The sequence below is a fragment of the Oryctolagus cuniculus genome, chromosome 16 (genome assembly GCF_051225735.1).
Source record: "Oryctolagus cuniculus isolate XC-2025 breed Fujian yellow rabbit chromosome 16, ASM5122573v1, whole genome shotgun sequence".
Classification (NCBI taxonomy): Eukaryota; Metazoa; Chordata; class Mammalia; order Lagomorpha; family Leporidae; genus Oryctolagus; species Oryctolagus cuniculus.
This window is the reverse complement of record NC_142882.1, coordinates 59446677-59463412: the sequence shown is the minus strand read 5'-3', so window position 1 is coordinate 59463412 and position 16736 is coordinate 59446677. Positions and strand designations below refer to the sequence as shown.

The 16736-nt window shown below is 39.8% G+C and overlaps 1 protein-coding gene across 12 annotated transcripts in view; it reads left to right on the top strand.

The window, feature by feature from the left end:
- PDE1C (phosphodiesterase 1C) overlaps positions 1–16736 on the top strand; it is a 653560-nt gene that overhangs the window by 545947 nt on the left and 90877 nt on the right. For all 12 annotated transcript variants that reach the window (XM_089315477.1, XM_002713741.6, XM_017344418.4 and 9 more), the window contains 2 exons: positions 2966–3106; positions 14801–14901. In XM_089315477.1, coding sequence (XP_089171603.1) covers positions 2966–3106; positions 14801–14901 — 242 coding nt within the window. The remainder of the gene's footprint in view (positions 1–2965; positions 3107–14800; positions 14902–16736) is intronic.

The window sequence follows — 16736 nt, the reverse complement described above, 5'->3', positions numbered from 1 at the left end:
CTAGGGCTGGCCGTTGTGGCTATCTGGGAAGTGAACCAGCAGATGGAAACTCTGTATCTCTCCATTTCTGTAACTCTGACTTCCAAAATAAAATCTTAAAGAAATATATAATGGTGAGGAAATGGTTGAGGAAATATAAAATGGTGGTGAAAGGTTGATTGATGGACACTAGGGTGTAGCTAGAGAGGAGTGAAAAGGTTTGGTATTTCCTTGCACAGTAGAGTGACTACAGATAATGTTCTATGTAGAAGATAGGATTTTGAATGTTACTATAAAGAGAGGTTCAATGATTGAAGAAATAAATTTATTTATCCTGATTGAACATTAAACAACATATACATGTACTGAAACATCAGAGTACCCTATAAATATGTACAGTTTTTGCTGCTCATCACGGGGCAGCAGGTCCGATAGAGCTCCTCAGGGCCAGCCTGGGGAGTTCAGGGGCCAAGCAGGATGATGAGTGTCGGCAGCAAAGGAACCACACCAGAGCCAGATCAGTCAACGCCCAGGGCGCAGCCGGATTCTTGACTTTATTGGGAGGGGAAGAGCTTTTATAGACACAGAAAGGGGGCTGTCCAGGGCACAAGGAAACCAAGCCAACCAGCAGAAAGGTAAGGCAGGACATGAACCGGGCACGTCCTCAAGGGCCTATCACAGCCGAGGACTCATACTGTTCACGAATACGGAAGTCTCCTGTCAGGCTAGGTACCTCCCCTGGGGACCATCTTAGATTGTTGGAAACGCTGAGTCACTGAGATGCGGAAGTGCGGCAAACTCATGCAAAGGCTTTGTGGAGCGAAGGGTTAGCAACTTTGTTTCCTTTTCGATTGGAGCCCCCCCCCCCGCAAGTTTTTACATGTCAAAATTTAATTTTTTAAATCCACAAATGGAAATCCTGGAAGAATGTGCCCAAGGAAACAGTCATGGAACCTTGGAAGCATTACATAGCGTTGCCCTTATTTTTCTTACTAGGGTCATTGTTAGTCTCCTTTTCTCCCAGCTTTAAATGGGACAACCTACCTTAAACCCTGAAATTGATCCAGGAAACTAGGACAATGCATTTTTCTGGCTCCCGTTATTTTGTTCTGCCTTTTGCAATTGTTCTTCACTCTCTGCCACATAGAAAAGGAAGCCAAGTATGCTTTATGTATTTGAGGTGAAAAAATCATTAGGATAGTTGGAGATATTATCCTGACTTTCTGATAGTTTCACATCTTTTATTCATTGGGAAATGAATGAACATATACTATGCAGCATATCTCCTTTGTGTGGAGAAAGATAAAGTATACAAATATCTTAAAATATGAAATTATAAAACAGGCACAAGATGCCCCCAATATTGATAGAAAGATTGACTTTCTGAAAACCATGTCCTTTAAAAGGACCATTTGGGAGCAGGTGTTGTGATCTCATGGGGTAAGCTGGCCCCTGTGCCACCTGCATCTCATTTCAGAGTGCCTGGTTCAAGTACTGGCTGTTCTGCTGCCCACACAGCTTCCTGCTCATGTGCCTGCAGAGGCAGTGGATGATAGCTCAAGCCATTCATGTGGGCGATCTGGATGGAGTTTCAGGCTCCTCCTGGCCCAGCCTTGACTGTTGGGGGCATCTGGGGAGCAAACCAGTGGATGGATGATTTCTTCTTTTACTCTCCCTTTCAAATAAGTCAATCTTAAAACACACACACAAAAAAATGTAAGTTGAATGTATTGGTCACATGCAAAACAGAAATGAAAAAGAAAAAAAGCCTTAAAACCCCAAACCATAATGAGATAGTCTGTTATATAAGGAAATAGGAACAAGCTATGTTCTTAACGTTTATTACTTTGCAATTCATTATTGGTGACTTGCGGTTGGGAAGCTCTCATTTCACTGATACTACATGAGAAATAGTAAGTGATTCCATAAACTGGTGCTAATTCTTAGTGTTATTTCTAGGTTCCTCAGTATCGTTTATAACTCTTTGGTGTCTTGTGTACCACCTCTTCTCCCTGGGATTAGGGGAGAAGAGTATTTACGGGGAGATGTATAAGTAGCATAGTCCCCAACAAAAGTGTTCCTCATGTGCCTCCAAAACCATGGCTTTACATGTCAATGTTTTTGAGCTGATTGTGTGTCATTCTCCCAGGTCTCTGAACTGCAGAACAAAGAACAATTTTCAGGGTTGACTATTCCTGAATCTGGGGCTTCTTGTTCAATTTTCAGATGATCTGATAATGTCCCTGGTGACTTGCATTAACTGTGTGAAGTCCTAACTGATAGACTGTGCCTCTCGAAAGGCACAATGTGCCATAGAATCTTTTTAAAACTTAATATCTTATTTATCTTTTGAGATAACATTTTTATTTACATTATAGTCAAAGGCTTAATACTCTACTAAATAAAGAATATAACAAATGAAAGGTAAGAGCACCATAGCCCAGCAAGAAAAGGGCTATAAACAATTAAATGAAAAGGTGCTCAACTTCACTCATACATTTTAAAATAGCCACAGAGCATTTAAAGTATGGTAGTCTGTAATTTGTATCAGTTTGTTTGATAAAGATTTAAAACAAGACTTGAGAAGATACTATATTTGCAGTAAAACTGAAATATGACGGGCAGTTACAAAATTAGCTCCTACATATAAGGGAGAACATATTGTGTTTGTCTTTCCACATGTGGCTTTTTCACTCAGCGTGCCCTCTAGTTCCAAACATTTTGCCACAATGATAGGATTTCATTATTTTTTTATGGCTGAATAATATATGTACATATACTATATGTGAGGAATATATGTATATACCTATATACATACAATATATATGTATATAATATATATATATTATTTATCCATTCATCTGATGATGGATACCTTGGTTAGTTCCATGTTTTGGCTATTGTGAACATGGTAGAGCAAGTATCTGATACAGTGAGCTCATGTCTTTTGGGTTTGTAGTGAATTACCCTTGCTGCTGTCTTTCAGATCCCCATTTCTGCCCTTGTCTCATTTGTGGAAGCCCTGGAAGTGGGATACAGCAAGCATAAAAATCCTTACCATAACCTGATGCACGCGGCTGACGTGACGCAGACTGTGCACTACCTCCTCTACAAGACAGGAGTAGCGGTGAGTACAGCCGGGGACTCTTAGAATATGCAAAAGGTGTCATGATGGAAATCGTAGATATTCCCGTCCTGATGAGGTTGAGCCCCCAAGAGAATGTTGTCCTGTGGACTTCCTACTTCTGAGGGTTATTTATCCTTAATGGAGAACTTGGAATTCCCTATTGCCTCTGGAATATTCTCTATCCCATTTAATGAAATCGTTATCTGGTTATGACTCGTATCCTCATTAGGTTATACCTTATTAAAATAAAATTACTGAAGCTAAACCAAATACATGTTTCCAGATCTGGAGAGGGGTTCTCTTAGCCTCTACTATACTAACAATAGCATTCACAACTACTGAAATTGTACCGAATAGACATGGCAACTATGTTACATAAAGTGAGTTTTTGCCTTAAGCACTATACATTTTATTTATTCACATTTTATTAACATGAATTTGGTATATTTTAAGCTCAGGCTTCATCTTTACTTCTAACCATTTGATTCCTTTCTTCCCTGCTCTGTCCCAACATTTCAGCTCAAAATGTTTTGGACCTCTGTTCTGTAATCCACATTATCAGCTGGTCTATCCAGCTCTTATCTGTGCCAATACCTTCTTGGCCCAGATATAAGTCACTCATTTTAAAAAACAAAGCTTCCACTGACAAGAACAGGTCTCTATGACATATTTTGAAGTCTCCTTCAGAATGGACATCCAGGGAGACGGTCTGTGCTATGGTTATCAATTAGCCTATAAGCCCAAAGCCCATTTGTTATCGTTTCCACTAGGGAGTGTTGAAGGACTGTCTCATATCTCACTGGATTGAAAATAGAAAATGGTGGGAGGAGTGAGGGCTTTGGAGCTAGATATAGTGGATCTAAATCCCGGCTTAATTACTTTAGATTTTGTGACCTATGATAAATTACTTGAGCTCTGAGTCAAGATTCTCATTTTTGAAATAGTGAAAAGCATTTCAACTTACAGAAGTGCTTTGATGGTTAGGATATTTGATGATTAGGAATAAAGTGCCAAAAGTATTAAGTACTCTGCTTCAGTTGGAATTATTATGAAAACATTGAAGTCTTTTCCCAAAACCTCTATCTTTTCAGTTCTTCACTTCTAAGAACTTATTTCTTACAAATATTTATAAAGGAATTTTTAGAATTATACAAACACGGGGCTAGGATTATGGTGCAGTGGGTTAAGCTGCCACTTGCAATGCTTATATTTCGGTATTGGAGTCTCGGCTGCTCCGCTTCTGATGCATTGTTCTGCCAACATGCCAGGGAAGGCAGGAAATGATGGCCTAAGTCCTCGGGCCCTTGCTGCCCCCATATGGGAGACCTGGCTGACACTCAGGGCAGCATATGAGAGATTTCTCTTTCCATCTCTCCATCTCTGTCACTCTGCCTTTCAAATAAGTAAATAAATAAGTAAACAATTACAGAAAACACTACAAGGGGAACCTGGTTAGCTTGCCAAGGGCTTTATATCAGGAACTTAGAGCAAATGTCACATGTAATGGTAGTTCTGTGAAAGCATAGAGTAGAATAAAGAGGTCCACATTAACGTTGCTTTTCAGGGGTGGGTGTTTGGCACACCGCTTGGGACACACCCACATCCCATAATAGAGGGTCTCAGTTCAGGTCCTGGCTCACTTCTGCCCCCAGCTTCCTACTGAGGCATGCTGGGGTGGGCTGTGGGGGGGAACAACAGGTGATGGCTCAAGTATGTGGCTTCTGCCATGCACATGGGAGGCCTGGACTGAGCTCCTGGGCTCCTGGCCCAGTTCCATCCACTGTAGAGGCATCTGGGGAGTGAACTGTAGGTGGTCCATCTCCATCTCTCTACTTTTCAAGAAAACAATTAACAATTAATTCTGTTATTGATATTTCTGAGGTTTCAGGTAATGCAATATGATATCTAGATCTAATTTAGATTTTTTTCTGAGATCAAATGAAAGACCAATAAAATCTAAGTTAAAAAAAGCTATTCTCAATATAGGAAATTTATAGTTGTAAATATATCTAATTATAGATATTTTAAACTTAGAAATATATAAAGAATTTCAAAACTGATAAAAAGGGAACTATAAAAACTAAAAGGTCTCCATTTAAATGAGAGAACACCATAGTTTTAAAGTGAAGCCTGCCTCAGTACTGTATAATTGTCAATTTCCCTAAAACTAATCTATAAATTCAAAACACAATATCAGTCAAATGTCCAAAAGGATTTAACAAACATAACCTGGGTCTGGAATTCATGTAACGTATTTCACAACCTTAGAGGATAATTTAATTTTTAATTTTTTAATATATGGGAAGGTATTTCTTACTGTACAAATTGAAATATCTACTGAAGTTATAGTTACATATGGTGTTTGTGAAAACAAATTTATGAGTGAAACTGATTAGTATAAAAAATGAACTCAAGTATTGATTGTATACTTATTATGTGCTAGGATATCGTTTTTCCAGGATGCTATAGGCCAAATGTTTGTGTCCATCCAAATTTCCTGTGTTGAAATCCTAACCCCTAATGTGATGCTATTAGGATGTGTGGACTTTGGGAGGTGACTGGGTCATGGAGGTTGACCTTCATGAATGAATTAGTGCTTTATAAAGGTGGCCCCATAGAGCCACATTCCCCCTCTGCAGCTGTGTGAGGACACAGCCAGGTTTAATTGGTGAGCCAAGAAGTGAGCCTGTGCTAGACACTGGATTTGATGAAATCTTGATTCAAGAACTGTGAGAAATTAATTTCTAGTATTCATAAACTATCTGTCTATAACATTCAGTTGTAACAGCTCAGACAGACAGACACAGGATGAAGTTACATCAGTATTCTTGTAGAACTTACGTTCTAGCAGGAGGTTGCAGATAGAAGAAATCAGTGAAAAAAGTAACAAGTACCACTAATAATCTGCAGAGAATTAAAATAGAGGAGCTACCTAGGGAAAGCTCTCCAGAGGCAGTATTTAAACTGAGTTAGTCGTGGTTTGAGGCTGTAGCCCTGTCGAGTGCTGGAGATTGTCAGCAGTTAGTGCAGAGTTGGTCCAAAGGCCTTAGTGCGAGAACAGCTTGGCTGGATTTGCAGAGCAGAAATAAGGCAAGTGTGGTGAGAATGGCACACGGGGAGACAGTGCTGCAAGAGGAGATGGGAGAAGGTGGCAGGAACAAGACCAAGTCTGGCTTTATGGGCCTGGTAATGAGTTCCAATTTTATTCTAAATGCAATGGAAAGAAGGATTCTAGATAGGGGAGTGATGTGATCTAGTTATAAGAGGATTGCTACGGAGAATGGCTTTTGGGGTAGCCTACTGGGAGAGTACTGGCAAAGTCTAGTGAGACACAGTGGCTGTGAGAGCTATGAAGAGCTTTGCTGGAATGGAGAAGAAAATTCTGCTTCTGTGTAGAGCGAAAAGGACTAGGTGGTAGCTGTGATTTGCAATAACTAAAAGAGGAAATTGAGAGAACTTCTTAGATTGTTGGCTTGATACATAGGCCTGGTGAAAGGGCATATTTTGAGGGTAAGGCAATCAAGTTTTGACTTAGATAAAGAGTCCAAGATCCCTATCGGACTTCCATGAGGAGCTTTCAAGCAGGAAGGAAACGAAAGCAATCTGGATTTCTGGAACAGGTCGGGTGGACACATGGGTTAGGGAGAGATACGCAACCAGACAGGACTTTGGAAAGAAAGCATGCCACCAGTCAAGTAGAAGAGTTTCTGACGTGATCCCGGGAGCATCTGGAAGTTTAAAAACGAAGGCAAAACATAGAATCAACAACAGTAACTAACAAGGATTGGCTGATGACAGAGGGACAATGTCCATGGAAACCAAGGAGAAAGTGCTTTAAGAAAGTGGGACACGTGGAGGTTTGGGAATGGTATGGCTGGAGAAGTGACCATTGGCCTTGGGAATACAAAAGGCATTGTTGACCTTGAGATGTGCAGTCCCAGTGGTTTGATTAGAATGGAACACTGTCTAGTGTGTAATGGAGCAAGAATCAGAGGTGAAAATGTAAGAACACGTCCACGGAGAGCAATGTTGTGGGGCAATTTAGTCAGTTCACAAAAATGTTTTGAAACATTTTGGAACAGTTGTTCATTTGAAGGAAACAGAATGTTTTTGTTCTTCATTCACCAAAAAAACCTGACAAATGAATTAAAGATGTAAGTGCAAAAATTAAAATTTGATCATACTACAAGAAAATATGAGTATATATATTTTTGAAAAAGGAACTTCTTTCTTAAGTAAGCCTTAAAACACAGAAGCTGTAGAACACAATATGGACTCTTTGGTGTGCATTAAGGTTAAAAGTATAGGATGAAAGACAAAATAATGAAGTAAGCACTAGGAGAAACTACATGGACAAAGATTCAGGTGATATAAATAAATCAACAAAATTATACAGGTTTAGTAGACAAAGAATATGAACAAGCAATTAAGAGAAATAATGTGTTTGATCAATAAATGAAATATGAGAATGTATACAACTCTTTAGTATACAAATGTATATGAACAAGATAACCTGTTTTTCATTCATTATATACATATGGAAAAAGATTGGAAACTTGCTGGTTGTTCTTAGGATTTACAGCAGGGTTTCTCAAACTCAGCACTGTTGCTGTGTTGGTCTGGATAATTCTTTGTTCTATGCATTGTAGAATAATTAGCATTAGTTAACTAGTGGCCTCTACCCACTGGATACCAGTAGCACTATCCCCACTTTCAGTTGTGGCAATTGAAAATATCTCCAGTTCTGGCCACATAAATCCAGAGTGGTGGTAATGGGGGCAGTTGTCCCAGGTTTAGAACCCACTAATTTAAAGGAAATTATATGCTACTCATGAGAGTGTAATACGGGAGTAGTCATTGAAGAAACAATTTTGATGTAGTTAGTGTAAGGAAAAATATGCATACCAATGCTCTATCACTTGCAAGTGTCTACAAGGAGGCATTGTGTAAGGCAAACATAACTTTATATCTGCATTAATTTATTTATAGAAATAAAGCTTTTATAATTAAAACAAAGAAAAATAGTCTATGATACTTTGAAAGTATTTGGAAAGGCATGATATAAAATAATCCAGATAAAGTATAAGGAAAAAATTTTTTTATTTATTTGACAGAGTTAGTGAGAGAGAGAGAGAGAGAGAGAGAGAGAGAAAGGTCTTCCTTCCATTGGTTCACCCCCTAAATGGCCACTACGGCCAGAGCTATGCCGATCCGAAGCCAGGAGCCAGATGCTTCCTCCTGGTCTCCCATTGGGTGCAGGCACCCAAGCACTTGGGCCATCCTCCACTGCCTTCCCGAACCACAGCAGAGAGCTGGACTGGAAGAGGAGCAACCGGGACTAGAACCCGGTGACCATATGGGATGCCGGCACTGCAGGTGGAGGATTAACCAAGTGAGCCACGGTGCTAGCCCCCAGAAAAATTACTTCTAAACAGGCTATTACCGAGGGTAATTCTTTCACTGAAAATCTTTGATTTCTTACATATATAAGCAGTCTTCAAAATGTTCTTGGAGAATACATGTTATGAAAACTGAATTTCAAAAAATTTTTGTAGCAAGATAATTTTTTAAAGATTTGTTTATTTGAAAGTCAGAGTTACACAGAGAGAGAAGGAGAGGCAGAGACAGAGACAGAGAGAGAGAGAGAGAGGTATTCCATCTGCTGGTTCACTTCCCAGTTGTCTGCAATGACCGGAACTACACCCATCTGAAGCCAGGAGCCAGAAGCATCCTCCTGTCTCCAATGTGGGTGCTAGGGCCCAAGGACTTGGGCCATCTTCCACTGCTTCCCCAGGCTGTAGCAGAGAGCTAGACCAGAAGTGGAACAGCCGGGTCTTGAACTGGCACCTGTATGGGATGCCAGCACTGCATGCAGCAGCTTAACCCACTGTGCCACAGCGCTGGCCCCAAGAATCTTTTACTTCCATTTTTTCATAAGCGTTGAAGTCCATGCATACATAAAATAAGGATATTTATGTAGTTATTTACCCTACATCAATTAATTATATACTATGATAATCTCCCTAGACTAAGAAATCTTTAAGCACATATAATAATAAATATTAAAGAGTTTTATGTATTGTTTCATTACTAAATGATACTTTGGATTTGCTTCATTGCACAGTAATATTTTTCCATTCATTTCATGGGTGTAAATGTGATTTGCTTTTTATTAAGACTGATAATATTAAACATTTCCTCATATATTCTAGTCACTTTTCTTTGGTTATGACTCATCTAACCAAATATTAATTGAGCTTAATATTTTGCTCAAAATGTTTGGAATTTCTTTATGAAAATGTTTACCTCACATGTGGACAAGTATCAGTAATAGTAGTTATTAAACATGAGTAATAAAAATGACTAATACTACTATCAAATAGAAATATTTAATTTTGTTATTATCTTTTTCATTTTATGACCTTGTATATAGACTCTTAAGAAACATAGGGTTACATATTAGAGGGAGAATATCTTCCCCACTCAAGATTTTCTTTCATCTGGACTATATTAGGGTGGTTAGACCAAACAGTCTCCAGGTATCAGAGCATTAAAAATAGCAAAAGCTAAATCCGCCCTCCACCCCCGCCCAAGGACAAATTGAGGGATGTGCTTCCTCATCCTCACTCCAGGGCCTCGGCTTATTCTACAGCTCCCATTCCTCATGTCCATTTTCATAGTAGACAGAAAAGAACTCTGTATTTGCACTTAAATTCTACGACTCCAGAACTCTGCTCATCATTTCTGCTGACCAAAGTGAGTCACAAGCTCCCTCCCAACCCACACAGGAACTAGCCAGTCTAGTTCTATGGTATATATAGAAAAAATTTTATTGTTTCTTTGAATATTTCTTCCTGTTCTTTTTTTGCCTGTTTTTGGAACTTGTGTTATGCCACCTAACTTCATATTCACATCTCCTCTCTCATTTTTTCCCTATCTTTTAGCCTTTTAATGTTATCTCCCAAGAGATGTCCTCACCTGTATTTTTCCTCAACTGTATTTTATAGGTTACCAAATTGGCCTTCAGATTTTCCTGGTTACTCAACTTATCTTTTAGTTAGCAATTTTTTTTTTTAATATCAGGAGCTCTGTTCTTGATTTGTTTCATTCTCTTAGCAGCCTTAGATAGTTATGAATATATTTACATGCTTTTTTTTTAAATTTAGTGTTGTAATCTCTATTAGGTAATGAAAAAGGTGTTTTTGTTTTTGAGAATCTTTCTGTTATATCATTGGTTTTTTTCTTTGAAATATCCAGCCACCTCTGATTGTTGGAGAATGTGTACAAATGAGCATCCAGGACGATTAGAAGGGCCGGTGCGCTGGGTGTCCCCTGCATGTGTGTGGACAGTCCACAGAGCACTCCAGGGATGGTTCAAGGATCCTGAGCAGCAACAGGCCACTCGGTTTCCTTTCCACTCATCTCCCTTTTTGCCCTGTGGCTTTTGTCTTTGTGCTTGTAAAATAGCTGAAATGTACTTTTGCAAATTCAGGGAGAAATAGAAAGGAAGAGAGAATACATAAGAGATGCAAACCAAACATCCTGGACCACTTTTAAAGAGTCATCCGGACATCCAGTGCACAATGTTCACTTACATTTCGTTGCCCACCCCCGCAATGCATATGTTGAAATCCCAACTCAATACCTCAGAATGAGTGCATTTTCAGATTTTTTAAAATTAATTTATATTAAAGAAGTAGCCAAAGTAAAATGGAGTCATAGGGATAGGTCTTAACAGTTAGGATACAGATAAATTCTTGCTTTAACCATAATTCTATACTGCCTTTGGCCAAAAAATATCCCTTATAACTTAGTATCCTTATGCAAGGTATTATGGTTAGGATCAGAGTGGAATAAAAAAATGCACTTGGAGCTAATCTATTCACCATATATTTAATTTTAATACCTCTTGTGCACAGTATATTATGTGGATATAAAGGTGAATCATACACAGCTTGTTTAGCTCTGAAGATAAATTCCCACGTATTTGTGCTGATGCAAATTATCATTAACAAATTGTATCCCAGCAGCCAATGATCGTGACATACTACTCACTGTTTTTAAATTATCTCATTTGCCATTTGCTATTGAGTTTTCATTGTACATCCAGGCCATATTCAGAATAATTTTTAAATATAGAAGCTATTTCCCACCCACTCTCCCTTGGAAAAACATTTCACAGCAAATGTCTTTCATCATGAGCTCACAAAACCAGTGGGGAGCATCTGATGAATGGAGAACATGTTGTTACTCTAACCTTTCATTTCAAACCAGGGGTGAGAAACACTTTAAATCACCTCAGTTTTATAAACCATAAGACACATAGGGAATCAAAACATCCCATTGATAAAGTGATGTTGGAGTTTCAACATCAACAGGATTACTCATTGTAATCTGCATTATTCATTACTGTTTAACTTAAGTGCCTGGAAGATGCTTGAACCCTTTCAGAGTTATTTTGCTCATTTCTTAGAGGAAGCCCTTGAATAGAATTAAACTGAAGAGCTGTTATTGATGGGATAGGTATTAGACTCTAAGCTCCATCTGCTTTTAATTTAGGTCTAAATATCCCGAACTCTAGAGCCACCTGTTGGCCATTTCCCTTGCTTTTTGTCAGGTGGGGTGCCATTCACGTTTCCCTTGCTTATTTTTCCTCCCAGAAGCTTGAAGCTGCGCTTGTTCCTTTGGTTGTAAATGCAATCAACAAATGACATCTTGAAGACTGCAAAATAATCTTATTAGGGGCTATCATTATTAGAAATGAGTCACCTCCACTGTATGTTGCATTAGAGGGCATGTGTAGCAGACTCTGCCAGCACCAGTAAAGTTAATGACCAGACCCTAAACAGAAGTTATCCTAGATTTTCCAGGTGGGCCATGGTAACACACAAGTCCATCCAAATCAGAGAGGTATGGCAGAAGTAGTCAGAGGGGTTTCTCCTGTGAAAAGGACTCAACCAGCCATTTCCAGCTTCAAGGTGGTAGTATGGGGGGTTGGGTGGCGAGCCAAGTGGAAAACATAGCAAAGGAAATGAATTATGCCCATTCCCCGAGTACTCCTGGAAGCAGATTTGTCCCAGTCGCTAGAAAGGATTGCCACCCTGCCCATTTCATGATTTCAGAATCCAGCCATGCTGTGCTGGGCTCTGACCTACAGAACTGTGCATCACGAGATAGGAAGTGTTCTTTAAGCCTCTAAATCTGTGGTAATTTGTTAATGTAGCGGTGGAAAATTACTATGGATTGGAAGAAGATGACTAAAGAAGCTACCATTCCTGTATCCAAGTCACAGCTTAATAAAGTCTTCTCTAGCCATAGGACGTTGTTCATGTCCTTGTTTTCAGGTTTCCTCTGGCCTGTTTTCTCCCCTCCCCTCCCATCCCCTCCCACAGCTGAGTCTTCTGCATCACACACAGCAAGACTCAGACTACCACCAGTTGTCAAGGCATCCCTTTCAATCAATGAGTTATGACATTCATTTTGTAGATAAGCAAACACTGGTAGAATCTGTGACTTGGACCTTGTCCCAGGTGCTAATTTGGAAATAAAATACCCACAGGACTTAACTTCCTGACTTCTTGTGTGTTGAAATAAAACTTTCTGCATTTGCAGTAATTTGGGAAAAGTTAGGACATCTGAGCCACATGAAAATATGAAGCTCACTTTCCCTCTACCTTCTACTACTCCCACTTTCTGTTTCTATGAAATGATGGCATTGAATGCCACTGAGAGTGCTTTAACCACTCAACCACAAGCGCTAAATCATTTTTAACTCATTGTTTTCCATAAACATTGTCTCCCCTTACCCCAAATTCTGTGGATTGGATCTCCATAGCGTCTATACATCCTGTAGAAACTTTCCAATAAGAAAAAAAAAATACAACTCACATTTTTCTGCTTCTCCCAAACATCCTTTCTGAAGCAGTATGCGTCAGTTTAGCTCTCTAATTTCCACTGCTTATTGAAGGAGTTTATGTCACTCTGACATCATAGGGTCCTATTCACTCCAGTCAAAGGCATTTCCTTACTTCACATGACTAAGGTTTTGCTACTGGGACTTGCTCATTTTGTTCATTCTTCCGTAAATGCCCACCTGCATTCCTTGCTCTGTGCAATTGCCAGTGCCCATCTGAAGTTCCCATCTTAGGGGTCTGGGAGAGTTATGTAAAAAGCACCTGTAACAATGGCTGCCACAGCGTGGTCCCCTGACAGTGAGGGGGCTGAGGACGCTGCTTTCACCTCAGGTTTTGCAGCTTTGGCTTTCTTGCACCCTCTTCTTCTGCTTTTATTTTTTTCTTCTAATTTTATTGATTTCCATCTTGGTCTGTTTTCTTTTTCTATCTTTCTGCTTCTTGCTCTTAGTTTGTATTAGAGTTATCTTGTTGAGGATGTCCACAATTTTCTAACATCCCATCGTGGATTCTTCTAGAAATCATTTTCAGAAGTATAGTTGTTTTCAGGTTATCTTTGTGCTCATTTTGTGCTTATGATACCTTTCTTATAAGGTTATCCATTTTCCCCTTACCTTTATCAAGGAAGGTAATAATTCTGGCGAAGTTTCCTAGATGAGGACCAAGATTTCTGGTTAATTGAAATAAATTATTGAAGTATAAAGTTGTAAAACTTGCGTAATTTAATATAAAATGATTAAAATGTAAGTACATTCTATACACTAATCTTTAATTCAGACTCCAGGCTCTTTTCTGAGTTCAGTCAGTTTGGATACTAGTATTTGTCTTGCATCAACCCTACCCATTACGTTTTCCAGTTTTGTTGCTTTAGTATGAAATGAGAACTGAAACTCATGAAGCAAACGGAGTACAGAATCTCTCTAGGTTTTACTGATTTTTACAGAATCTGTTTTTACTGATTTTTAACTATTTCATAGTGGTCACACATATTTTGACAACAGTTCTTTCACAATGAGTGTTTAAAGTGTGGAGCTTAGGTTCTATAGAAAAACCCAGTGTTATGTTCATACCTTATTGATGTATTTCATAGTTCAGGGTTTGGAATAAACCATATTGAATCTTATAAGGATCAGTCATGTACTAAGCAAAGTGAGCAGAGTGAAGCAAAGGGTGGCCCAGGAGTCATGAATGGTCCCTTGTGGGGGCATCAGACAGTGTGGTTTGAGAGGGATAGGAAGCATCAGTGAACGCAGAGTCCGTTAGATGGTGGTCAAGTGAGGGAGCTCCCAGCATGGTAGCGGTTCCCAGACTCTCATGCGCATTATCACTAGCAGTATGGCTTGGGAAACAGGTTGCTGGGCTTCTATCTTGTTCTGATACTTTGACAGGGGGGTATGCTGAAGATTTGTTGGTGTTCCTAATAAGTTCTTGATGTTGTGTTGGAATTTTACATTGTATATGTGTGAGTTTACCTAGGAACTTTATTTGAAAATATACTATAGGCTTGTAATGTCTTTATTATTTTTATTTATTATTTTAGTTATTATTTTCTTTTCCAGAAAACCAGCCTTTTCAACCTTGCTTGGCATGCATTTTTTAAATCACAAATACCCCAAGCTCTTCACAGAAAAAAAAAAAAACAAAAACTTTTCTGCGTGTCAAAACACGTTTGGCAACAGCTAACCAGCTGCAGGGTGGGAAGGCAGACATGTGATGTGTTGTCAGCAAGCGGAGGACTTCATCTGAGAAAGATCATCTGATTGCTCTGTAATCTCCCTTTCAGAACTGGCTGACGGAGCTGGAGATCTTCGCTATCATCTTCTCAGCTGCCATCCATGACTATGAGCATACTGGAACCACGAATAACTTCCACATCCAGACTCGGTGAGGGGCGTGACACTTTGGGGGAGGCAGCACCAGGGATCACGGGTGGAAGTGCAGAAGTAAGAAAGGTGTTAGTCACCTGCCTTTTGCATGGTTACTCTACTTTGATTTTCTGCGAATGAACTTGTAAATGAGGAATCTGCCTGGCCAGCTTCAGTGAAGACGGAGTTTAGGAAGCTGTGTGCTACTGAAACTCCTGTTCCATTAGGATCTGATTTTGATGTCAGTTTCTTCTCTGTTGCAATGCTGGCTGCTAATTTCTGTCCTATGACTATTTTACCAATTTCTCGTAGACAATGAGGCAGTTTACATGAAAGCCCAGGTGCTGTGCAGACTTAGTCAATAGAGATGGTAGGTGTTGACTGATGTTAACAGTAGCCAAATCTCCTTGCTCTAGGGTTCTGGCGAGATACCCTTCTCATCCTCTCCGATTTCATCTCTGCTATCTGTTCAGTGCTTGCACGCTTCCTGGCATGGGACTGGAAGAGCCATGTCTTCTCCTGTAGGCCACCTTCACCTTGGGCACCATGTACAACCTTCTTTGTTAACTGCTGGGGAAGACACAGACCTCTCTAGGGGATGTTCAACACAGGTCCAAGGCCCCACGCTGACCCTCCCAATTTGTCAGACATCACTCATTGATCTAGCATTTTCTTCCTTATCAAGCTATGAATTTGTCCTTAGTATTCCTCTCAGCACAGAATTCCAGAAAATCAGTCCTACCCAGTGCATTAGCATTTCTGCTTAGGGTGAAACCTTATCTTGTCTCTTTTAAAAGAGACATGGAACTAGTGAATGTCTGGCAGTAGGGTTAATTGGGTCTTGATATAAAACTAAAAAGCCAGGACCTGAGGAAAGGTGGTAAGGCCAAGAGAAAGAATATAGCGGGAGGAGGAGGAGTTTAACACCCAGTAAAAACTTGGAGATCTTACTTGAAAGAGCAGGTGCATCCTCCAGATAGGTTTGTGTTCCTTAAATCAGTCTATATGCATTTAATGAACTCAACATTTAATTATGGAGTACACAAAAGAAAACAGTGGTCTGATCTGTTCAGGAGAGAAATGACAGTGGAATAGAAGCAGACAAAAGGGCTTAGGCTGCTTGCTTTAGTCCCCACCTCCTGTCTTCTCAGCTGCGGGGAAGCAGCCCTTTGTGGTTTTGTTCCAAGGTTTTTAAATACAGGAAACTCTGGAGTAGCTGCTATTGTGGGTCTGTGGAAAGGACCTCTGCTCTGAGGCTGGAAACACTGAATAGCACCTGTCCAAAGAGGAGAGGGAGCAGAGCTGCGGATAACCAGTACCCAAACCAGCTACAGCCCAGAGGTGCACGGCTCAGTTGTAGGAGGTGGAAAGTTATCTTAGAGCCACAAAATGCTCATCACTGGGTACCTAGTTTATTCAACAGGTCTAAGAGCAGATCCCTTACTTGGAGATGTGAATGTTTTTATTATTTCCAAAGGAGTAGGAAAATTCCAGTAAGTTCAGTTATGCTTGGTTTAGAAGTTAAACATTGTTCAACTGAACTTTATCCGAGCATCTTAGATCCATGACCCCTGATCAGAAATCTGTCTGTGCCCAGCTCCTTATCCTCCTATGGACAAAAGGTTGAGCCTAACACTTCTAAGGTATTCTAGGAGTTCCCCAGGGTTTGACCAATGACAGAGAAAGTTATCCTGGGGAGTACTGGACCACCTGTCAGAGGACCTCGCTCCCTTTCCCAGCCACCCATGTAGCCACTGTGGGCTGTAAGCTGTCACTTTACATCTCTGGTACTCAAGTTCTTTAACAAAAGCTCATCTGTTTCTCATTAAAGTATTAAAATACTTGTATTCCATT